At 43.1% G+C, this 26790-nt stretch overlaps 1 protein-coding gene across 1 annotated transcript in view; it reads right to left on the reverse strand.

The window, feature by feature from the left end:
- LOC109486902 (gamma-aminobutyric acid receptor subunit beta-3-like) overlaps nucleotides 1-19385 on the reverse strand; it is a 34672-nt gene extending 15287 nt beyond the window's left edge. The window contains exon 1 of the mRNA XM_019790809.1: nucleotides 19324-19385. Within this exon, the coding sequence (XP_019646368.1) occupies nucleotides 19324-19385 (62 nt within the window). The remainder of the gene's footprint in view (nucleotides 1-19323) is intronic.
- Between the last annotated feature and the right edge of the window lie 7405 nt (nucleotides 19386-26790).

Here is a 26790-nt window from a genome sequence, read left to right on the forward strand (position 1 = left end):
GTAGCACCGTACGTGAAGAGAGACTTGGGGTCAATGACCGCGAGCGCGGCTGGCTGGATATATAGATCTCCTTTTGACAAAAGACGGCTTCATAAATTGCAACCATCTCAAATTCCGGACTTACCGGGAAGGCCCAGAACAAGAGTAAAGCTCCTTTTCACCGAATTAAGAGAAATAACTGCCTAGCTAAAAAAAAGGCCAGCATTTATAAACACATACCAAGAAAAAGGCTGTTTACAGTTTGTTTGGATGCACTCATCAAACTGACTGTCACGATCATCTCAAAGCAATTTCAACGGTTGAAAAAATATTCCATGCCCCAGGACAGGCACTTGGTAGTCTATTCATTTAACAAGACCTACAGAGGGTCTCTACCGATGGGGAGTTTTTTTCCCCTTGAAACACCGTACGTGGAGAGAAACTTGGGGTCAATGACCTGGAGCGCGGCTGGCTGGATATATAGATCTCCTTTTGACTAAAGACGGCTTCATAAATTCCAACCATCTCTATCAAATTCCGGACTTACCTCGAAGCCCCACACACAGCAACTATAGACACATCATTAACCCCTGAACCCTCTGGCCTTCAGTAAATCGTCAATTTTCATTACGTTCCCCTGATATCAGGTGTATTAGATTCCACACTCTGTTGATGTGAGCACCGATGATTGGTTCATTTAGTGGAAATGGGGTCATGGATTTTTGATAAACGGCCGGATCACTGACCCCCACCAGGCAGGAGGATCATCTCTCTGTGCCTGGTGATGATCCCATGTAGTTACCTGCGTCCTCATCATTCAGGTACACAGGAAGATTTACAGTCATTACGACCAGAGGTTTATGTACGTTATTTATTTATTTCATCATAAGACGGCTGGGTAGCCCCATTCAGCTTACATTAGCTGTTTTCCAAGGGGGCCCAGCAAAATTACACAAGACATTGTTACATGTACATACAGTAGGACAAGAGTGGACAACCTACAGTAAACAGTACAGCACATTAATCTAAGTCTTGTCCTTTGGCATGAACAAGTGGTCGCATATGTAGTTACCACTCGGCCATTGTGGCTGCATTTTGATGGTAGTTCTCATTGACACGATCATTGGGAATCTTGTCTTTAGTTTTTTTTTTTTTATTCCAACATGTAATCACCAGACGTGGTGACGACACACTCAAGTTTCTTCAACTTATATTAATGCCGCCACCAACACAGGGGACAAATACATGACAGGACAATACTCATTTACACCTGAGCTAAGTGAGGAAAGCCGTGTAAAGTGCCTTTCCCAAGGGCACAAGATCGGTGGCATGTCAGGACTCGAACCCGGGACTCTTATTTCCGAGTCGCGCACTCTGCCGCTACGCCACACGACCCCAGAATTGTCTATAGTTGCTTTACTGCTTTATCCTACTGCATCAGGTGATCGCTTTCCCCCTGTTCATAACGATCTAATACATAAATCTAAACTGGCTTGTATCAGATCGAGTCACCCCTGTACAAGGACCATCCAGTCATCCTAGTAACTGGTTTATGCATGGTTTATGATCCTGGAGTGGTCGCTTTAGCCTCTTCATTATCACCTAAGGTGTGTGCACAACAGATAAATCTAAGTCTTGTCTTCTGGCTTGCAGCAGTGGTCACCTCTGCACAAGGACCACCCAGACATCCTGTTTATAGTAACTGTTTATTTCAAGTTCCTTGACTTAGAGTGATGACTTTAGCCAGGTTTTATTGAGCTTATTGAGTTTTATTTAGATCCACAATTAGCATCAAAAGAGGCTATTCTTCCTGTGGTCTACATATTACATACATATATACATACTTGTATTACAATGAAGAAAAAACGTACAAAGACATTACAAATAACAAGTTAGCAGTATGGAGTAAAATAACACAATTCAATTCTAATTAAATACACTATCTACAGTCGCTCAGTGTTTCACTCAGTTATAGATAAATAACATGAACACCGTGCAATTAACATCAACTCATGTCCTGTCTGAAATGTTATCCTTCGCCTCCAGCCTTCCAAACTAACATACTACCCTCTAAAGCCATGTTTTATTAGAAGATTTATTGATGTCGCCGGTGACGATGCGTCAATCTGGATGGATCTGGGTCAGCGATGGCCAGGGGTGATACAAAGTGCGAGTTACGGCAGGTTTTTTTTTTTAATATTCCAACATATATCACATGCCGGTGTGTTACGCTGGTGTGTTACGCCGAAAGGCGGTTATACCGGTTATACAAATACAGATACAGATGCCATGGTGACGGCACTCTCAAATCAAGTTTTTTTAACCTTATATTAATGCCGCCACCAACACAGGGGACAATACAATACTAATTTTCACCTGAGTTAAGTGGGGAAAGTCGTGTAAAGTGCCTTTCCCACGGGCACTGGATCGCTGGCACGTCAAGACTCGAACCCGGGACCTCTTGGTTCCGAGTCGAGCACCCTGACGCTACGCCCCACGTCCCCACAGGTTTGTAACCCTGCAAGCAATTTTACGGTGTGAAGAACAGCGACTTATGAGCGTCGTTACAGTCTTCAAAGATCTTGCCTGATTTCTCATTCCTTTCAAGTACGTTCGTTGCAGATACTTTAAGATCAGCTATATCTCATTCCTGACATACGTTGTTTATGTTATCTTTATCGGCTTATCTTTACTTGCATATCAATCAATAGTTTGTGCTTATAAACCTGCATTTTCCCTCTGGTCTCTCAGTCACTGACGAAAGCTAGTGGATACTAGCTGAAACGTCTGTCGTTTTCAAAATCATATCCAGTTGCTTGAGTAACTGCTTTTTGGCGTATCGTATTACCTGGATGTCTAACCTTCATCGACGTTGTTTATCTTTGTTTGAAATCAGCATTTTGCTAAAGCCTTAAACTTCAAAGAAATCGAAACTTTTGTTTCTAGATGTTATTAAGCACTAGAGCCTACAGATAGATGGAGCGGTACAGAAGCTCCACCAGCGCACTGATATGAGTAAATGGGCACATCGGTCTCTGTCTGCCGACAAAATGGGAGAAGCGTGACGGTTTAGATTGATAAGACCCGAGACGAAGTAGGACAGGGTGATTACACAGCAGGTAATATCCGCCTAAAACAGTTTCCATATTTCCTGGTAATCCTTTTAATGATGTCCACGTCCTTCTGAGTCCAGGTGTAAACTTATCACAAATAACCTCCCGGTACACGTTTTACTGTCAAGCCGGCCGATCCCCTGTAGCTGTGCTTAGGCCACAGCATCTAAATTTTATGGATGACATCCTTCGTAGATTCCAAATCTAATGCGAGCAGGCGAAAACAAGGTTCCTACATTTAAAATTTTGACTCAATCATTGTACAAATGATTTTTATTCAGTGGGAACACCAGATATACACAGCCAGCATTGCATTATTATTATCACTGCATCAAAGTAAGAAGTAAATCATTAATTCAGCGCCTTTTCTTGTCTCCTCTCTTCATAGCTATCTGCCATCCACCTTCCGGCATGGCAACAGACATCTTTGCCCATCCATTTTCGGCATGTTGACCACTGTCAGAGGGCAACAAACTTTCTTTTTCTTTTTACAAAATCAGGCGAAAATTAATGCGCGCGCTGATATCATTCATAAGAATTACTTGCTGAGGCCTTACGAGCGCTGTTAGCGAAGTGTATATATCAACGTCCTTCTGTTCTTTATTGGGAGTTTTCCAACATCTTGTAAAGATTTTCACTTCTACACTTCCTGGAAGCTTCAGACCTACAGGCAATTCCAGCAGCAAGTAGTCATCTATTTCTGTCGTCTGTTGGGCTATCACCTTTCTGACAGCTACTGGCTTTTCTAGAGGATTCAGAAAGAATATCCTTTTTGCTTGGTTATGCTACGCACATTTTACATTCTACTCCGCTCGGGTTTGGGATTGAAAGTAAGTCTAGGTAAGAACTAAAACGTGAGCCTCCGCTGTTCCGTGCCTTGTTTTCATAACCGTAAAACGGAAAAAAAAAGTGTTGTACCAAGATCTGTGTTGTGGCCACGATAGAAATGATCTCAGTGATTTCAGTTTCAGTAGATATTCATAAAATTCTTTCTACTTTATAAAAGCTTATTTTTTTGCTGTTTGAACGCACTTGTATGTACATAAACATGAGCGAGAAAATGACAACAAAGCGTGAAAAGCTCTCAGGCTTTTTCACACTAAGGCATGGTAGTAAAACATAACACTTCACGATATACATTATATGCAGCTGTAGATATATCACTGACATAACAGCATCATCAGTATCAATCAAATTGAGTGTACTCTCAACCAGACCATGAATCAACCTCACACCTTTACCGAGCAATCCCGCAGATGGGTCATGTGGCGTAGCGGCTGAGTGCTCGACTCGGAACCGAGAGGTTCCGGGTTCGAGTCCTGACATGCCACCGATCTTATGCCCTTTGGAAAGGCACTTTACACGACTCTCCTCACTTCGCTCAGGTGAAAATGAGTATTTTTCTGTCCCGTATTTCTGTATCTGTATCTGTATAGCCGGTATAACCGCCTTTCGGCGTAACACACCAGTATTTGTCCTCTATCTGCGTTGGTGACGGCATAAAATAAGTTGATATACGAACTTGAGTGTGCCGTCACCATGTCTAGTCATGAAATGTTGGAGTAAAAAAAAATTCCTGCAGATGTGTCGTAACGGTCCTGGTGAATTACAATTACACCGTCTCAGCTACTCTCCAAGCAGAGGGTTGGGTTTTGGGGGGTATTTTTAGCATGTTTTTAGGCTTTTTATTGGGGTTTCTCTTTTGCACTGAATTTTTTCCCCACCAAACCCAAAAAAAAGCCTAAAATAAAAACACGCTAAAAATACCCCCCAAACCCAAACCTCTGCTTGGAGAGTAATCTCAGCGAGTTAACTGCCCGCCCACCCATCAACGTAACCAGCTGGAGAGAATCCAACGCCGTGCCGTCAGAACTATCCTTGGCAAAAACTACACTAACTATGCTGAAGCCTGTCATCTACTTGGCCTCGAGACTTTGGAGCGACGACGAGACCACCTCTGCTTGACTTTTGCCAGAAAACTCTTACAATCTCCCGACTACCGGCATTGGTTCCCTCCCCGCCGTGGGGACATCAGTGGACGTACAACACGGTCCAGTAACCAGATTGACTGTTTTAGAACAAGAACCGAACGCTTTAGAAACAGCGCACTACCATACATGGTTAAGTTACTGAATAACTCTGAAACGGCAATGTAAGAGTAATCTGTTGCTAATGTTGTACAACAGCCTCTCACCGAACCTTTTTTACTGTGTAACGTTTTAAACATGTATATCGATTATCAATCCATTTTCTATAGCAGAGGAATATTTTACGATTTATAAATTTTAACAATATTTAATAATATGTAATAATGTTTTAATAATAATACCCATATTTTAATGATATATTGTGACCTCAGAGCAATTCAGGCAGGCAGTATGGCTGCCTGCGAGTCTGTTGTCAGTGTGGTGGTAATTGAAATTGTGTATGTCTGGAGTTTGCAATTTTGAAATAAACCATTCTACTACTACTAAAACAAACAGCCAAGAGGCGTAATACATTAACGATAGGTTCAGGCCCTACCGCTCTGGCGCATAAATCTTTTAACTGATGAACAAAGGGAAAAGGTATGGACTAGTTTTAGACAGTATCATCAAAGGGGCCGCGGTTCACCCGGGCGCCCGCGTATAACGTTATCGCCCTCCTGTGGACCGCTCGCTCATGTGTAAGGCCATAGCAAGTAAATTTCATGGATGACATCCTCTGCATACTCCGTCTAATGCGAGCGGGCGAAAAAAAAGACGGGCCGAAAAAAACAAGGTTCCTGCATTCTAATATTTTGACTCAATCATTGTACAATTGGTTTTGGTCAGCATCACATATCACTGCATCAAAGTAAGAAACAAAACATTAAATCATAGCCTTTTCTTGTCTCTTCATAGTTATCTGCCATACACTTTCCGGCATGGCAACAGACCCATTTTTGGCATGTTCACCACTGTCAGAAGGCAACTTTTTTTTCAATATCAGGCGAAAATCAATGTGCGCGCTGATGTCATCCATGAAAATTACTTGCTGTGGCCTAACCTAGATGTGGGATTGATTTATCGACTACTGGGCGACCAACAGTGCAACACGGGAACTGTCCGGGCGGTACGGCTTGCTAGTAGCCTCCACCCGGCCTTTCTACGGGAATACGGATCCGTAAATAATTTCATCAGGTTGGTAAACGAATGAATAGCAAAGTTCTTTGATCACAATCATTTATTTTTCACGAGCCGACGTTTCGATGACCGTCTGTCATCTTCATCAGGGCAATTCTGACTGGTTTACTGTGCACTGACGCTAGATGTTACTTGGTGCATAGTGCACTAAAGGTGTTACATAGTTCACAGTGCACTTTTACTGTTTGCAATGCATTCCGGAACGTAGTGTAATCGTGACATACATACTAGGCATTGTTACATCATAGGAAAATATGCAGTTCCAAATGTAAGTATAATACGGATCGTAGAATACGGCAAAAAAAAAAGAGAGCAAAATTGGCTAAGGGAGTCCGGCCGCGGGGAGGTAGTTTTTTTCCTAACTGCGCGGCTAGTCAAACCTACAAGGCGGCCAAACTCCCCAGGTAAATATTCTCCTATATATAGCCAGCGTAGTTAGTCTGGTAGAGACTAGCTTGCTAGACTGGACATCAAGCAAATGAAGTATAAGGATGCAAATATACAATCATATGCCACTGCATAAGGAAAAGGAATCAAGGCCAGTAATAACTATCCTAGAAGTAGTAACTGACGATTTTAGATTCAATGTATGTTCATTTTATTCTTAACTATACCTTCATTACAATTCTATGCGCACTTTCAATTACCATTAGGGCATGAATTACCAATAAACTTATTGCGATTATTAGTTTCGTAGCATGAACAACAGATGCTACCTATTGATAGGTAGTATGTGATGATAATAGGATGTGAGTTGAATAGGCAAGCCAAAGATTATACGGAGGATATTTCTTCAGAAACCGCAAAGTGTAGAAAACATACAATGTGAGGACGGTAGTAAGAGTGCAGCAACCGACAGGAACAGATGACTGTAGGCCTGAGGCTGCTGCCGAGGTTGTGAAAACAGAAGTGAAAATTATGAACGGATTAAAGGATGTTGAAAAACTGCCAATAAAGTGTAGAAGAACGATGGTAAGCACTCCTCCCTAACAGCGCAAGTAAGCTTAGCCAGAGGCTGTCTTTCTGGAGTGACAGTAAAAAGCGCACATCGGGAAGTATTAGTATTCACTGCTGCTGCCATGGCAGGCTTACACCTGGACGCGGACTGACAATAATAGATGTTAGTGTACGAACTGGCCGTTTCACTTGAAGTTTATGAAGTAAATTCTGGTGTTCACAAGAGAGTGATGTTCTATAGGCAACAACTGTAAATGTTTGAAAAAAAGGCTTATGCCTGGAATCGGAATGACAAGGATAGATGTTAGTGTACGAACTGTCCGCCGATTGAAGCCCGGTGGAATCCAGGCCTGGTCCCGTGGAAAGGCGCGGGAGACGTTTAGAGACGCTCCTTAATGAAGTAAAGCAACTACTGGTAAACCTTTGACGTCCATCGTTTGGTAGATGGAGCCCCAGCTCATCCGAGGGATATACAATTAGATCGCGCTGACTTTGAAGTTTACCGGGTGGCGGTTGCTCTCCAGATTACAGTTGACCACGTCGTAGACTTCACGTTCAGATCAAAGGCAAATTGGCAACCTTTACAAATAGACATTGGCAGCGCCATCAACCACAGGATGGGGGAGATCTGAGAGGAAAGGTTTCGGCGTCTCGGCTTGGGGACCTCATCTCCGCACACTTAAGTAAAGTCGGTCTATTCTCCGCCATGATTTCTCATGCATGGTTGTTCAGTGTGGAGTGGGCACTTCTTAGATCTGCCTCGTCAGCAGACTGAGGCAGTTTGCTGCCGTTCCCGGTTGAGCTCCTTGATAGTCATCTTCCGACTAGGAGAGAATTCTGCAGGCAGATGCTATAACAGTAACGGGGCCACTGAACTTCAACGCATCAATTTAGTCAACACGCTAGGTCGACTCCTGACATTAACCGTTATCATATAATCAGCAGGTTCGATTTATCAATAAACATCTGACACCTAGTCTCTACCAGACTAACTACGCTGGCTATATATAAGAGAATATTTGCCAGGGGGGTTTGTCCGCCTCGTAGGTTTAAGTGGCCGCGCAGTTAGAAAGAAACTACCACCCCCACCTACTCTCTTTTTTGCCGAATTCTACGATCTGTATTCCCGTAGAAAGGCCTGGTGGAGGCTATCTTATACCAGAGACGGGGCGTATGAATAGACTCAAACAACAAAAAGTCTCAGAACAACCCCGGAGTAAAGTGCTTTATATTCGATCCTTTACTGGAGAGTCGCCAACAAATCTTGGGTAACATATAAGTGGCCAGGGCCTACAGTTGGCAAGCGTACGTGATTACAACTTGTGACAAGCGCTGTATTTGTCATTATATGTATAAGTCATTCAACAATGTCAGTGTGAAGACATCAGATCAAAGCCGTACGTTGTACCTGGCAAGCTGCCATCTCACAAAGGGGCAGGACTTGGGAAGTTGCGGTGCTTCTGTGTTCAGAAGACGGTGACTCTACTTAACTCTGCAGGAAACAACTACTTAGGCTAACCTAGACGGAAATTTGAGTGAAGTTTTGGTGGCATTATAAAGCTGCTTTCTCCATTTTTTTTGAGACATTCATATGAGGAGGCCGCTGTTGAAGTGAGGAAAAAGCACAGAAAGCTGCAGCTACCAGGTCACCACAAGCACAGTGTTCGAAATGCCCATCCTGCAGTAGTACATGCAGGTCAAGGATCGGGCTGGACGGTCACATTAGGGCCTGCAGAGGACAACCTTCAAGCCATCAAAGGCTGATTATTCCTCTTTATCTTTCTGTAGGTAATACAGGCAGATTCCAGATACGATCCATTTACTCAACAAGATCTTCCTTTACTGCCAGCTCAGGGAGGACTTGGGAAGTTGCGATGCATACAAACTTGCTTTGCATCTCTTTGTGTTCAGAAGACGGTGACTCACTGTAACTTCAGCACGACGCGATTTATTTAGCTATCCTAGAGGAAAATAAAAATGGCGAAGTAAGAGGCAGCGTGCTCTTTCAAGCAATTCTGCTGGGGTATTCAAGGTGCACCTCGCATACATTGACATTGTCTTTTACGTCACCAAAGCCTCCCTTAAATACTTTTGAGGCAGAACGAATTAATGCTCTTTCAGATAAGAGGAGTCTAAAGCTTGAAACGACCACGTTTGCATAATGTGTCGTTTAAGATATAACGTGTGTAGGTAGGCTTGGCATCGTTAAGTAAGAACTTAGAAGTGTTAATGATGATGGAGGCTTGCAGGTAATACAGGCAGATTCCAGATACGGTCCGGTCACTCAACAAGATCTCCTTTTACTATTCGCACAACATTAAGAAAGACGTTAGACTGATTCTGGCATCCGGAGGCTCAAGACATTACATGCATTCATGTGACAATTTGACGCCCGGTTATATATGACCAAAAGTGTTGAACGTTCTAGCCAAAACTACGTAAATTTTGAATAGAGGTTTGGTGGCATAAAAGGCTGCGTGATCTTTTTTACCATTCCAGTACCGACCATAGCCGCCTTTAGACACTTCTGAGACAGAACGAATGTTCTTTCAGATAAGAGGAGTCTAAAGTCAGAAACGACCATATTTGCATGATATGTCGTTTAAGATGTAACGTGTGTGGGTGGGCTTGGCATCGTTAAGTAAGAACTTAGAAGTGTCAATGATGATGGAAGCTTGCAGGTAATACAGGCAGATTCCAGATACGATCCGGTCACTCAACAGGATCTCTCTTTACCGTTGGCGCAACGTTAAGAAAGACGTTACAGCGATTCTTGCGTCCGGAGGCCCAAGACATTACATGCATTCATGTGACAATTTGACGCCCGGTTATATATGACCAAAAGTGTTGAACGTTCTAGCCAAAACTACGTAAATTTTGAATAGAGTTTTGGCAGCATAAAAGGCTGCGTGTTTTTTGTACCACTCCAGTACCGACCAAAGCCGCTTTAGACACTTCTGAGACAGAACGAATGTTCTTTCGAGCCTTAAGAGCCTAAAGATACTTCGTTTGAGATGTAAAGTGTGTAGGTGGGCTTGGCATCGTTAAGTAAGGACTTAGAAGTGCAGTTACTGTTGGCGCGACGTTAAGAAAGACGTTAGAGCGATTATTGCGTCCGGAGGCTCAAGACATTATATGCGTTCTTGAGACACCTTGACGCCCGGTTGAGCCCTTCCACCAGATAAGAGCACAGAACAAACGTCTTGTGACGTTGCCAGCGCCATGACCACACGTCACCTGGACTCTACTCCATCAGACAAGATCCGCGGATGGCCCAACGTCAAGACCCACTACTTAACGGTACTTCTAGCAATACGTGCGTGAAGATGATAGCCTCTACCAGGCTTCGGGAGGCGGCTGGAAAGAGTAGAAATCGGCCAAATAGAGAGATAACATGCCAGGAGAATTTTTTCTGCTAGAGAGAACAATTTGCGGGTGCGGCAAAACGTTCTGGCAAAATGTTCTGTCCCAGCAGAAAAACTCCCCTGGCATGTTATCTCTCTCGCGAAGCCTGGTGGAGGCTAGAACATGATGATAGGGCTATATACAAGGCCTTACACTTGATCATGAAGATATGAGGTGGCAATTTTGAGACGAATTCAAAAAAGGATCACTAGATGCCACTCTTTTCCTTTATTTGTGCGATAAAAGAGGATTTCGCTGTGGCGTTAAAGATAAAATCCATTTCCTAGTTTGTTATTAGATTGTGATTCAGAAAGCAAGCAAATGACTCGGACACGTTTTGGGTTATTGGAAAATTTGGCGTTTGACCTTTTGCACAAGCAATGGCAATGAAATGAGTCTTCCAAGTGTAACACCGAACTGCGTGAAATATAGAAAGTTTATTGCAAATACATGCCCAAGGGCTAATTGTAGGTACAAACACCATGTATCAAAAAAAGAAACTACAATGGTATGAGAGACTACGTCTAGCATTATACTACATTCTACAACATACATGAAGTTGAACAGTTTATTCATAAAAACAAGCCTCACTGCTTGTACAAAAACATGCTGAAGAACACCGATTTTTTTTTTTTTTACAGTTACTTGTCTGGCAAATACAAATGAACATTGCAATACATGTACAAACACACGAACAAAAAACATCACAAAAAGCCTTACTTTTACCCACTTCTTCTATGATATAAGAGCTCGGATAAGATAACCCACAGAGCAGTATAAAAAGTAGGTCACTAATGGATCGCCGCTGCCTGCACCTGACTGAGTAATGGAGGAAGGTGACCTGCGGTTCACCTGCATATGATCCATGTCAGAGTGTCGCATACGCGGTGTGCTAATGATATAAAGCCTTAGCACACATACGGGATAACGCGCATGTTGAACTGTTGTAATTGTATAACGTCCGTGGATACATTGTATGATGTTAGGTCTTAAAACACACTTTAAGCGTAGTACATTATTTATTTCTAATGGTTTGTCACCAGCAGTTTGCAGTCACATGTGTGGCTGAATTTATGTAAGGACATCACAACAATATAGTAGACGTTCAGAATTACAGCTCACTAACACAAACACACATTAAAATAACGTATTATATGATATTAGAATACATTTTAATACATTTTTAATACATTAAAATAAAGTATTATATGATATTAGGTCTTAAGCACACTTAAAGCGTGCGTAAAGGTTCTGTTTCTTCACTCGAAGGATAAAATGACTTAACACGACGTGCTTAAATCCTGTCGCACTTTTTTGCAGTAATATGAGGATTACTCGTTGACTCATTGTTTGAAGGTGTCAGCAGTTGGCAGCGAAAGCCATTTATCAACATCGCTAGGTTATTGTGAACCCTCCGTAAGTCTCCAGACGACTCAAGGAAATATCGTGACAGGAATATCCCCAAGACTTTCCAACGGCTCATCCCCGTGTACTGAACTGAACATGATCAGTTTTTTTCGGTACTGAGCGACCTTGTTCACCCTTGCTACCATGTAGACGCTGCTAGTATATTGTGTTTCATCATTCTCGGATGTAATAGGTTACGGGGGCACACGCGTTGCAGGCAGCATAACAAGATTTCAGAGAGTTTCACGGCTCAGCCTTGTGAGCAGGCGAGAAGGTGCCTAGGCCACGGTATGGTTCAGTGGTTAGGGGATCAGCTTCCGCACCGGAGGGTCTAGATCACGACTGTCCACAGCTCGTGCTTGTTGTCGTGAGGGGCTACAGTACTCTGATCGTGGCACAGTTCACTAAAGGTAGATTCGGTGGATTGATACTTCTGGTGGAGGAACCTTTGCTTGAGTTGGAAATAAGTTTCCTTAAAGCTTTTCAATGAACAAACGAATAAATGAATGAATGAATAAATAAATAAATGGATGAATGAATGAATGAATGAATGGGTGAATGAATGAATGAATGAATGAATGAATGAATGAATGGGTGAATGAATGAATGAATGAAAATAAATGGATGGATGGATGAAGACTTTTATTTTACAATATTCATCGTACTGGTAAAAAAAACTAATGAGAAACTTCATTTTACTTCAATGTATTTCATTCAACCATTGAAATTACACTCAAGTCATGATTGACCTGTTTTTCAGGTAGCGCTGGATCTGACATTCATTCTTCACGTTTAAGACGTCCGTACATTAAATTGTGTCTGTATTCCGCTGAGCCGGGGCGGAGTAACCCCCATCAACGTCACTACTCACCCGTGGTGACCCCTGCCGATTCTTTCCCAGCGCGGGTCAGGCACACACACGCGGCAGGGCTCGAAATCCATTTTTGGCGACGTATCAGGGAGGAGCCTAATGGCACAGTATTGTGTGCAGTTTGCAAGAATTCTAGGAATGGTACAGGCATTTTGTCCACAGGAATGGAATGTCCACAGGCATTTCCCTGACCCACATCTATGCCCACATTCCTGGAAACCCTTGGGAAGACCTGTCTCCCTACATATAGATGGCCCTACTTTCTGTGACCCCGGGGCTCGTTCACTACACAGTCAGGGGAGGAGTGCACTGTATCTGTCTAGACTTAACAGGTACCAAGTCTTCCTCAAAATCATGATGGCAGTGCCATGCAAAGAATAACCCTAACAGCAACCACTGTCGCCATGGCAATGTATGTTTTCATTGCCAGTCTTGTTGGGAATAGGTGCGCGGGAGCACCCAACCTAAAAAATTGGGTGCATAAATTTTTTTTGGGTTCACCATATAACTTGTAACCTATTACAGATCTTACTGCTCCTCTTCTAAGCTTGAATCTGAAATGGAGGCTAACTTCAAAATCTTACACAAGTACTAACAACAAAGATATTAATATTTTTCTGACACTTAGATGCCAAGAATATTCTGTATACTATTATACATCTAATATGTACAAAAATACCTACAAAAATATTTGGGTGCACCAGTGCACCCGCAGAAAAAAATGGGCACACAGCTCCAATTTCGGGTGCACTAAGGTGTACATGCACCCAGTATTTCGAGCCCTGCGCGGAGATATTACTTGCTATGGGTTAATAGGATCCCATGAACTGGTGACATTAGAGTACCCTTGTTGTGATCCGGTGGATATTGCGCGGCTGCGAAGTCATCTATTTCTCCTATATCGTCTACCAAATGTCTGAAGGGCACTAGAACGCACGCCGTTTATTTGCATCATAAATTGTGTCTTGTTGATCAGCTAATTGAAAAGGGTCTTAATTAAGTTTGTAGTTCATTGCTCATTTCATCGCTTGTGTATTTGTGATATACAGGAGTGATAAAACAAGGAGATGCACAGTGAAATAATCTTAATCAATCAGAAAAGATCAGGGAGTCTTCCCCCCTCGCCCGATTCTGCGTTAGAACACCTAACACATCCACTCCGGGGTAACATCCTACAGGGCCTACAGGGAACATGCTCCAGAAAAGCTTCTGGAGCGTCCGTGCTTGCGGCGTCAGTTCCAGAAGGAGCAAAATTTCGAAACTAGCGAGCAATGCAGATAGGAAATGAAAGGTATTCCCATGCTTAGACACTATGTAGGGTCGAGATAAAATTCGATGACGTCTTTGTGAACTAGCTGTTCTACCTCGATGTAGGGAGGCACGCATCAGACCATGACCTTCTTCTTCGAGTTACGTGTCAAACTTCAATTGATTAAAGGCTCTTGGCAAGGCGGGAATAGGTGTAAAGGAGGGTGTGGGGTCGTTTGGTTTTGTAAAAGATGTTGTTACTTTTAGAAGAGGCCCAGGTCTTCAATGGAGCAGGAGGGCTAGTCCCAGACGGCCAGCCTAACCCGGTAGCATGAGCACCCTTGCCGCTGATGCCAGATCTGGTATAAACTGTAAAGAACGAACAGCCATCGTGCCAAGAGGTCCTCTAGAATCCGCAGGTCCACTTAGTGCCCCCTTCGACCCTCAGACATAAAGAACATCAAGGACTGAAAGCACACTTAAACTTGGAGCCACTAGAAGGCCGATGAAAAAGGACACGACATTGCGTGATGTATAAAATGTCAACGTTGCCAGCAGGTTGTGACCTTACTGAAGACAAGAAAACAACAAGGAACAGACACGTCAGCACGTCCCTCCTTTTATCATCCTCAAGTCAAAATCAAAGTGTTCCCTGAAATATTCTTTGAGACGTACTTCATGTATCCAACACGAAAAGCAAATACTATCAAAGCGGCCGCCGTCTCAGCTCACAAGTGCATCCTCCGGATTCGTCTCCACTTGACTCGGCTCAACACACTTAGATTTATTTATTCCGACATGTAATCACCAGACGTGGTGACGGCACACTCAAGTTTTTAAAACTTATATCAATGCCGCCACCAACACAGGGGACAATACAATATTCATTTTCACCTGAGCGAAGAGAGGAAAGTCTTGTAAAGTGCCTTTGCCAATGGCACAAGATCGGTGGCATGTCAGGACTCGAACCCGGGACTCTTAGTTCCGAGTCGAGCACTCTGCCGCTACGCCACACGACCCCACATGCTTAGATGCTACATGGATTGATCCAGACCTGGGTCGATGCTGCGACAAATTAAACATGATGTAGAATTAGAGTGACTGGTGTTGAGCCAGAATCCAGAGATCTAGCAGGCAACTTTGTTGTGCTCGTCTGTAACTTATATAGGCTTACATTTGTTCGTAATGTCCTACGCCGTTTACGTTCATATTCCTGTAGTAAAGTAGTCTCTTAGAATAGACTTGATTGCATTGATCACATTGTTATTGATGCTATACATTGTACCATGTACAACTGTCGAGCGATGAAGTTCATTCATTCATTTATTCATTCATTCATTCATTCGTCCATTCTGTAACTTAGGTTCACATTTGTGGTAAAACTCTAAGCTCAGTTGTATCTACATGTAAATTCAGCTCTCACAATTCATACGAGCACCCAAAGACCTCTACATGACGAATTCAAAGAGTTCTACGAATTACAACACCAGTAATCCGGGAGTAAGTACACTTCAGGTATCCAGGCGCTCTTGACGTCCTTCAGAAATCCCTAGATAATACGTTTTTTTCTTGTGGCGGTCTTTATACGAAAGTTTTGACGTCACATTGTCGTCAAAGAAAATGGTTAAGACCCTTATCTAACCACCTGCTGTCATATTTCAGACATAACATGTATTCAAGGCTCAGTCTTCAATTACATCCCGAGCAAAGAGCGTCAGCAACATTTGTGCCACACCGTCAGATCCTTTGTACTGGCAACTGGCAACCTACCAGCTCATATATAGTGATTGGATCACTGTGTGGATGCCTGTAGCCAGGGTTTTTTGGGGGGATTTGGACGACCCCTCCCCCCCACAAAGCTCAAAGGTCCACTTTGTATCTAAAGGTCCAAGATTTTTCTTCTAAAGATGGACTGATCCGTATCACCAGTGGGGCTGGAATCGTAGAAAAACTGCCTAGTTTGTCATTGAATAAAAAGTTATCTCTGATGTTTTTCTTTGAAATCCTCTCAGAAACGAAAGAAATGCCATTTCAGAAGGTTTAGTTTTCTCTTTTTTTGGGGGGGGGAGGGGAATGCCCCCGGACCTTCTAGGAACCTCGCGCCGTCGGCGCTCGTCTATCAGCTACGACGTTCGCTAGTCCCCTCAAGCTGTGGGAAGAACCCTCCCATTCAAAATCCTGGCTACGGGAATGCTGTGGATGAAGTTGCATCCCTGCATTGCTCGTAGGTTTTCATAATAAGGCGAAAGCCCCGGCTGTTAGTTTACGAGGAAACATTACAACAAGCTACAAGGTATAGCATCAGTCATCATATTCCCAGACATATTTGGACCCGGGTATCGCAGTTGGGGGCATTTAGCAATCAACTTAGTCCTTGACTTTTCAGGCAGTTAGATGCTGATATATGAAAAGGGCATCGCGCGACATTTCACGGAAAGAAGCGAGAGTCCAGTGTGGCATCTTTCATCCTCACGAGACTGTTCCAAAAACACGGTCTGATTTTGACTTATGTATGAAAACAGACGAGAGGAGCAAGGAGTCAAATGCCAGGGGGCTGCTGGTATCCAATTATCTCAACCTCTGGCATAGATATGAATCACCTACCCAGGAGCAGTCCTCTGTGGGTTTGTCATCTGTGTGAACACTGACTGATGACAGGACTGCCTGGGCAGTTTGGGAACCGACAGCCAGCTGCGGTCTTATATGTAAGGCACTATCAGGGATACAAATGTACTTTCAACAGTTGGCAGGCATCCACGCATTTTATAGCCTTAAAGATGGCCCTTAAGAAATACGACTTCAATTCGGAGGCCTCGTGCTAAATCACGTGAATTCAAGCATTCCCTTTGCGTAGCAATACATTCTGCATGCTGTAGTCTGTTTTGCTAGCCGACTAATATATTATCAGGGCTGCGAAGTGCACCTTTTTGAGTTGGCAGGAATCCACGTTTTTGATAGCCCTAGTGACAGACATTAAGAGATAATTAAGTAACCGCTGGCGGATTCCTAATCCTCCAAGACATCCCTGAAGTGTGAAATCTATAGACCGTACTTAGCGCCTGGGCAAGGGAAGATAACAAGGGTATAACGTCGCAAGTACTTAAAAGTGCACTATTCTAATTTGCAATCTCATGCTTAGTCTCATTTTCTGAAAGGATTCATCCTTTTTTTGCTTTGACGTGCGTCACTTTTGTACATTACATTTTGTACTGTATACATTTGGCTAAGATAGCAATTGTCTGTTCTGTATAAGTTAAGTATTACCTAGACGTTTCGTCCAATACATCCAATGCATAGGCGAGCTAGTAAACTTTATAGTAAAAAATCTGTAATGGACTTTTGAAAGACAGTGTTTTCGCAAACGTGCCTGATAAAAAATTGCCAACCTTTGATCAGCAGTCATAAGTCAATCCGGTGCTTTGACTGTTGGCCATAAAGATTACTTTCAGGTAGCAGCAATCGATTGCAACAGTAAAACATGAACCAATAGGAACAAGACGCCACAACAGCCGTCCTATTCATACCGTCCATTTGAACCGATGCAAAAGTGACCTAGTAATATTTCAAATGTATTATTAAACTCGTATTTCCCCAGAACTATCGTAGACTGGAACTCGTTGCCACCAAGCACAGTTGGGGCATCATCACTAGAAAGCTTTAAACAACTCCTACAATCAAATGTGCAAAGATTGAGTGTAACAAGCCGTTCGGTGTGATATAGCTAGCTGCCGCCGCGCCGCGTGCCTGCGAAGCTGGTGTGTTACGCCGAAAGGCGGTTATACCGGCTATACCGATGCAGATACAGATTTGACAGACAGTGTTTACGAATCGAAACACGAGCTTGAAAAACACTGCCAACCTTCGCTTAGCCGTTAATCCAACCAAGTGTTTTGCGTCAAATAAATGCACTGCTTTCAATGTTAGTAAAGATATTACCTTAGAGTCACAACATTTAATGGCAACATTAGAACGTGAATTACTTCCACAAGCCACTATGAAAGAAAATTATTACAGAAATTAGGATTCTGTAAAAGATGTCTTTTGTAACCAATTTGCTTATTGCATGGCCAAGGTAGTACTTCTATATAGCCAATAAATTAAGTTTGAGTTACTGGAACAGCATCTCTTCTCCCTTAACAGAATCACCAATGCCCGAGACAAGGTCTCTCTGGGTGGAAGGAGGAATGTTCCCGACCTCCCTACACTCCGAGAAAGACGTGAACTTGCGGCTGTCAAGCTGCTCAAGCGTATGCTCAGCCCTGACCACCCACTACATGATTTGGTACCAGGAGCCAGGTCGGACAGCACAGGGAGGTGTTTGAGGAACTCTGGTGGAATCACGGTGTCCAAGGCACGGACAAACAGACTGTATAACTCGTTCCTCCACTGCACAATCAGACTGCAGACCTAGTGTTCTTTTGTTTCATGTCCCACTCTTGTATGTAATTGTCTTGTGCGTTTCCTATACTTAATAATATGTAAAGTCCACACTATGTACCCCTGCAATGTTGACTATTCTTAATGAAATAGAAAATTGAAATTGAAAAGGTCGGCTCACTGAGAGGACTAAACAGACCTAATAGGAGACGCAGGTGTTATGGGGGCTGTTGGAATCACTCCTAACACCATTTAGACCGGAATAGTTTTGATCATATCCTGTAAGGTTATCTAATGAACTCGCAGTAGTCACTCCAATGGAAACCATGCCTTCAGTCGTCACTGTGCCAGTCTCTAGATTCCACCGGCACAACTTTCATACATACATCTGGAACAGTTTCCCAGACAACGTGGTTGGCCTGATTACCGACAACAACCTCCAGTCATTTAAAACAAGAGTACACCGGCATCTTATGTCACTGGTCATCGTCAAGCACAAAGGACGAACAACAACAACAACGACATCTCCTTTCAAGCATCAGGACTTCTACAGGTAGCTAGAACCTTGCAGTTGCTGTAAAACAATGATTAGCCAGGAGCGTTGTTGTAATGCTACAACCCAGGGGGAAACCCAGAAACTAGGTGGATGGAGGAAAATCGTCGGTGGCCTATGCTCCACACGGGGCCAAGTGCCCAGGTAAGATAAGGTAATGATTAGCCAGGAGTGTTATTGTAATGTCCCATCACCACACACCCCAGGCTATTGTTTACGTTAGCACATAATAGAAAAAAAGCATCTTACCGTATGATAGCCAGCAGTACCAGGACCTGCGCCCCTGCTCTCCGTGCCGGTAGGGTCTCCATGCTGCCGGCCCTGCCGCTGCCGTGCCGCTCCCCTTCTGTCCGGACTTACGGCCTGCCTGACTCACTCTCGCGCGCAAGGACACATCCGTCCGCACCTCCACCAATCACGGCGGCGGGATGGCTCACGTGACCGTGACGTCTTCTGAAAAACTTCAAGGCGACATTCATCATTTCCGCCAACTCCTGTTGTAGGACTCCCGTTGCAGAATTTCATAACGAGATTGATATGAAAACTAAAACAGATTTCCTGAGCCTCTGGCAAGATAATAAGTAAGTGACTAAGCACCGCCCGAATACATAAAAAGCTATCAACGTCTCGGTATAAAACACACCATGGATATAGATCAAACTGCGTCTACTGTTTTGTACAAAGAAAAGTACCCAAATGCGAGTGCAATAACGGACAGATAGACAATGTATTGTAAAATAAACTAAGATAAAAAAAAAAAATGAAAGATTGTCGGCTGTTGTTGTCATCCTTCATCTCTAATATTTACAATTACTCAACCACAGGATTGTGTTCCACGCTGCACTAATCTCCAAGCAGATCCCTTTCGGTGGCAAAAAGACAGTATCAAATTGGCCAGGCAGTATCCATTCACCAGAGAAGGTCGCCGGCCACCGACGGGTTGGTGGGGGTAGCGACAAAAAACGGCCATATATAAAAAACTAACGATCATTCCCCACAACCTCTGCTTGGAGAGTAGCGACAAAAAAACGGCCATATATAAAAAGCTAACGATCATTCCCCACAACCTCTGCTTGGAGAGTACGCTGCACTAGCAGAACTTACGGTAGCGGAATGAACCGGCCGTGATGATCTACTGCAGCGAAGGGGACGGACACATCAGGAGAGATCGATCTGTTTTCTTGTAACTACAGAAGCCGTTCATTAGGACAAACACGGAAAATTGCCGTGGTAAATGAAGATTCCTTTATCGTCCGTGAACAGTTTCATCAGGTTGGTAAGACACTGAGTAAAGAGACTCTTTTTGCACAACCAAGTGTTTTATTCACTGCCGACGTTTCGGTGACCGTCTGTTACCTTCCTCGGGGTAATTCTGACTGGAAGGTGACAGACGGTCACCGAAACGTCGGCTGAATAAAACACTTGGTTGTGTAAAAAGAGTCTCTTTACACTTTCCTTCATTGTGTTCTTAGAAGGGCATTTTCTACATATATAATCATGTACAGAAACGTACGTTATATGCATACTCTCTATGTGTTGGTGCCGCTGAACTGATAAAGGAATGAATAAAACATTTTGCCATTACCAGCAGAACAGAAGTGAATGAAAATGTCTTCTTGTAACTACAGAAGCCGTTCATTATGACAAACACGGGAAAATTGCCGTGATAAATGAACATTCGTCAGCGTTGATAAAGCTAAACCGAAACGTGGATGAATAAAACATCCTCCCATTACCAGCAGAAGAGAAGTGAATGAAAACGTCCGAATCCCATAAGATGCGTCATGATTGCAAGTCGTAAATTATTGATCACAAGCTGGGTAATTCAATCAGTTTTTTTGCTTTCAAGCTTATTTCATTTTCATTTTTATTTATTTATTTATACAGGGTTAGCATATCGCCATGTTGGAGCTTTTCAAAGCTCCCTGTGACATACATTACATAATAAAAGGTACAATCAAAGGCTAGTTATAATAAAAGAAACGGAACTGACTAATAAAGTCAAGTAAAATTAACTAAACAAATATGACAAATGATGTAAATAAAATGATAATGATTATGGAACTGAAATTGCATATCAATGTCTATAAACAAAAATGGAAAATTAACAGCAAAGAGATCACATCAAATGCTGAGTGATGAAAAGGTGGTCTTAATGATGACACTGAGTGTTCTTGCATTTCTGACATGAGGAGGAAGTGAGTTCCAGAGGACTGCACCAGAAAATATATTATACCCCCTCCCTCTCTCTAAGCGTAGTATCGCATTCCAGGAAATCCAGTGTTAGCGAAACTTGGCAAACTCGTGCCAACGGATCAAAGCTCTGTGACGCACCTCCTCTATCTCTGGCCTTTCCAGGCCTCTGAAGGCACGGCTGATAAGAGTAGAAGTCGGCCAGAAAAATACCAGTATTAGCGTACTTCAGTAAACCACAGAAAGCTGTTAATAATAGCTCTTCTCCGTTCTACATGCTCAACCGTCCCTCCATGCAGGATCTCCTCCTCCGCGTGTCGCGCACAGATAGACCCGGATCATGACGGAACGATTGGCTGACGGAGTGATAAATGGGCTTTGTTAATTGGAAACAGGAACTCGGACAGAAAAACAGGTCCTGAGGCAAAATGCTGTCTTCTTCCATCGATAGAAACTTGGCTCAGTATTTGGCAAGTACTTTGTTCGCTGAAACGGGATGGCTGGATAACTCTTTTAGTGTGTGATAGTACGTGTACATGTGTGTGTGTGTGCATGTGTGTGTGTGTGTGTGTGTGTGTGTGTGTGTGTGTGTGTGTGTGTGTGTGTGTGTGTGTGTGTGTGTGTGTGTGTGCGTGTGTGCGTGCTTGCGTGCGTGTGTGCATGTGCGTGCACACACATGATGAAATAATTCCTGAGGTTGAGGTTACTTGGCAAACTGCATAATATTAAATAATGCTTCCTTGAACACATATTGAGGACATCCGAACAATTTCGTGTGTAGGAAAGTGAAAATACATGGCTGGGGTCCGTTTGGACCCCAGACGGTCTTACATCAGACTTCCGTTGTTATTTTTACAAATTTGTGCCGATCTCCAAAAAAATTAGGAGAACTTGTAGAAGAGGTTTACTGACAAAGTCACGGGAGGAAGTTTTTTTTAGAATAAAAAAAAATTAGAATAGCACATAAAAATATACGTCTGGGGTCCAAATGGACCCCGTTCGGGTGTTTGAGGGTTAAGGCATGCAATACTACCCTCACGTCGGTAGCTTTCAATGTGATGTTTTCCCACGATAGTCAAATTTTCATCCTTTTTACTTTTTGTTTCGTACCATTTTCGGCCTTGATCTATCAAGTGATGTCTCTCTAAAAGGTCATTTAAGGCAAGAGAAAGGAAGGGTTATTTTGGGATAGCATATCAGCTCCCTTTAACATGGACAGGTACATGGTGATTCTACCTTTTCGCCCTGAAGGCAACAGTTGTACTTTACATGCGGATCCAACATGAGTCGTTGAGCTAGCAATGACTGTCGATCCAAATCTATGCCCAGGGCAAAACACATCACTCAGTGATGTAGGAAACTGCATCGTGTCCAACACAAGACAAGTTAAGAAGTGATAACTGACTCCGTTAATTTAGAAAAAATAAATTACGATCAGATTGTAGGTGGCAAGTCGTAACGTCGGGCGCTCTCAGCGGCTCGGCAGTCAGAAAATGTAGGCCATTAATGTTAGACGACCAAACATTGATCTGAGTGCCCTTTGAATATATAGTTCCAATATATCAAAACGTTAAAGTATTATATGAAACACATAAAAATAATTTGCCCTATATTGTTGTCGCTTAGGGATGTCAGGCCATGTTGAAGGGGGGGGGGTAACAATCATTCATCCCAACATCTTCTTAAAGCAGCATATGTCACGGCGAGACTTTTATCTTTGCTTTTAGGGATGATATTTGAAGCAGCATGGGTTTTACATCATAAGATCCCGCTAATAACAGACGACTAGGCTGGGCACCGCTGACTTTGACGAATGTGTTCGAAGATGTTGTGTGCTTTGAAGTCTTTTAGCTGGATACGGGATTGGCAGAACCGTGCGTGTCATCGAGGAGTGATGTACACGTTGGTGGCAACAAGCCAACACTTTGTTCGTCTTTAACGTCCAGAGTGACGCATGGGCGGGAGGGAATTTCTTTTTCTGTGGGTGGACCGGATGATGCGGAATCATCGATAAGAAGACGACTTTCCAACATCTCGTGTCTTCTGATTTATTACAACTCGTCCAGATACATCCAGATTTCATATTATGCGAGAACTCGCGGTCATGGCTATCAAGATGCAATCTCCAAGCACGTCGATGAAGGTTAGACATCCAGGTAATACGATACGCCAAAAAGGAGCTACTCAAGCAACTGGATATGATTTTGGAAATCTCCAAGCAGATCTTCCGGTGCCTGCAAGACGGTATAAAATTGGCCAGCCAGTTTCCATTTGCCAGACAATTACCATTGCGCAAAAAAACATACAAGATAAAATGTACAAGAAAGAGAGCTCGATACAACGTATTAAATACGCCACATTAGCCACGGCTAAACTCTGCTTGAGAGTAATGATAACTATAATAAGGTTCTATCACCATGGATTCTCCAGGGTTTAGACCCACAGTAAACAATTTGAAAGTCCCTTGTCTGAATGAAGTTTGACGCTACAATTTCGTGCAAGACTTCCGAGTTACTCTCACAGGAGTTCACGCGTTAAAACGGGACAAAATTTGCGTCTTTCTATGATTAGGTCCAAAGGATCTGAAATGATTTTGTCTGAACAACTATTTACTCAGTCTGTGAGGCAGTTAATGTAGTGAGCAGATCTGATGTTTCGGGGCAGACATTTTGGCGACAAAAATGTGATAATGTTTACAAAGCCTAAATTCCATGCACACTTGAGAAAATGCACGCGTTGCCCGCTGTAATTGTGATGTCTAGAATCTACCCCCCGTGGGTGTCAACTAGTCCTGAGGATTTCTTGCGTTAAGCTCACGTATAATTCGCGTCTAAGTTAGAGGAACTGGCCATGGCAGGGTCACTAGCCTGGTTAACAAACCTATTATAGCTCCGCAAAAATATAGGAGAGGATGTAGGACTCAAGAAACGAGACTTGATGCCATAGACAGCAAGTGCTTAAGGAAAATCCTGAGCATTAGATGGAACGACTTTATCTCAAATAAGAACATCAGACTCCAAGCCAACTAACAACCAGCTTGTGTCCTCCATCATCTGCAAACGCCGTCTCAGCTGGTTAGGACACGCTGTCAGACTCCCACCTGTCAGACTCCCAACCAGGTCTTACAGTGGTGCCCAGAAGGACGGAGAAGGAGGGGGCGTCCTAAGATGAACTGGCGACAGACAGTCGAGAGGGACCTTCAGGCAGTCAACATGAGCTTGAAGGAAGCCTTGAGGCTGGCTGCTGACAGAGAAAGCTGGGCTACTTTGACTGCCTCATGCGTCACGAGACGTCAAAGCCCCTAATTATGTCTACCGAAGGAAAACATATTGTTTTTACTCAGTTTCTTCCTCCTCCTCTTCTGTTCCAAACACTAACCTCTGACCTGGCCAATGCCATGATTTGTTGACGTCTGTCACCATGTTGACTGGTGTTGGGCTACATAATGTTGCAATTTCATGGTCTGCTCTGCTCCTGTCACCATGTACATGTATGTGAATGAGTAAAAATTAACAGGGCAGACCATGTCCGAAGGTAAACATTATGCATTTGCTTTGCAAATGTTACTTCTCTAGTTCTAAATCTAATGTAGGACTCGGGATCTACACTCCGATGCCTTAATGCTGCTTATATGATACAGTCTGTAGTAGTGACTTGGCACAGTGAGTCTCTACTGGAAGTAAGCACGGCCCCAGGACAAGTCCTGACTGTGGATTATTGAACACGCATTTGTCTTTCACGTCAATGCGTGTGGAAATCAGACGTGCAATGAGCTGTAATGAGTTTGTTGGGTTTATTAACCTCTCATTTATCTGACTAAATATGACTAAGTGACTGTTGTAATGACTTGTTAATTAGCAACTGCCTTTAGGAGTTGTGATGTCTAGAATCTACACCCCGTGGGTGTCAACTGCTATTGAGGATTTCTTGCGTTAAGCTCTCAGACAGGTAGAATCCGCATCTAAAAGTTCTAGAACCAGCAGAATTAATTGGAAAAAGCTTTTATTATTAGACTATTATAGCTCCCGAGTCCTATTTCCTTTCCGCAAAAATATAGGAGAGGATGTAGGACTAGGGGGCTATAATAGGTTTGGTAACCAGGCTACAGAGTTACACACCGATGCCTTCATCATCATCAAGAGAAGAGCCTTGACACTGCCGATGCCTTAATGCTGCTTATCTGATACAACAGTCTGTAGTAGTGACTTGGCACAGTGAGTCTCTACTGGAAGTAAGCACGGCCCCAGGACAAGTCCTGACAGTGGATTATTGAACACGCATTTGTCGTTTACGTCAATGCGTGTGGAAATCAGAAGTTCAATGAGCTGTAATGAGTTTGTTTGGGTTTATTAATCTCTCATTTATCTGACTACACATGACTAAGTGACTGTTGTAATGACTTGGTAATTAACAATCGGTAGACTGCCTTTAGGGGTAACATAATGGTTTTGCAAAAGTAGGTTCAAGATTCGTAAGGCCGGACTTGTTTTGAACCGCCTGTATATTGCAGATTGCGTCAACCCATTCTATGAGGGCCTGCAAGGGGGGGTAGTGATTACGAATTACGCAAAATTTTCGCCGCCTATTACGAATTACGTTAAAGTCTCAGAGCTGATTACGACTTTACGATTGGCAGCTAATGTCCAATTACGCATTACGTTGATTTTTGCGTGGGCTGCCTACGAATTACGAAGTCTAAAACGGCCTGATTACGCCTTACGAAAAAGGGCTTGCAGGCCCTCTTCTATTACACGTTCCGTTTGAGTTACCCTCATACATGAGTATACAAAACATTCACACTTATGGCGTAGGTTTTCTTCGAACCGCAAGCATTATAGAAAGTACCAAAGCCGTCAGCCCCCGTCGTATTTTACATGCTTGACTATTATCTTGAAAGTTCATCTGTGTTGGTAGAAATCATTATGAAGCAAGTTTAAACTGCAATTTCCAACAAATTCGACTCGCCCAAATTTTCGACTGCACAACTCCGGTCTTTGTCAAGGAATGAACAATCCACCGCTTCCATGACGTCACGCAGATAACACACGTGACTCCGTGAGCAGTGGATCATAGGTTGCAGAAGGTCTGTGGCGCCCCCCGTCTCTGTTGAGGGATGGTTGTAAAGCCCTGATGTAGATGGTCCCTTTTATCCCTCGTGCAAAGAAGTCCGGTTCTGTGTCCAATTTGTTGTGTTGGAAATTGCAGTTTAAACTTGCTTCATAATGCTCGACTATTTAAAACCGTACAGCAATTAACATGTACGTATGTGTCTGAGTAGATAAGAATTACAAGTACACTGAATGTCAAAAGCAACATTAGCAAGCAGTTGGTAATTTTAGCTGAAACAGAGCCAGGCCGTTTTTTACCACTGCTCTGCACGATATCCTGTCTTTAAGCACACTTTAAATATACGTAAAGGTACACGCGAATGAAGAAACGAAACCTTTACACATGTTTAAAGTAGTGCTTAAAGGATATAGTTTCTTGATGTGTACTATCCTCCAAGACCGCAAAGAGGGTCTG

The sequence above is a fragment of the Branchiostoma belcheri genome, unplaced genomic scaffold, assembly GCF_001625305.1.
Source record: "Branchiostoma belcheri isolate BF01 breed outbred unplaced genomic scaffold, Haploidv18h27 scaffold84, whole genome shotgun sequence".
NCBI classification, from domain to species: Eukaryota; Metazoa; Chordata; class Leptocardii; order Amphioxiformes; family Branchiostomatidae; genus Branchiostoma; species Branchiostoma belcheri.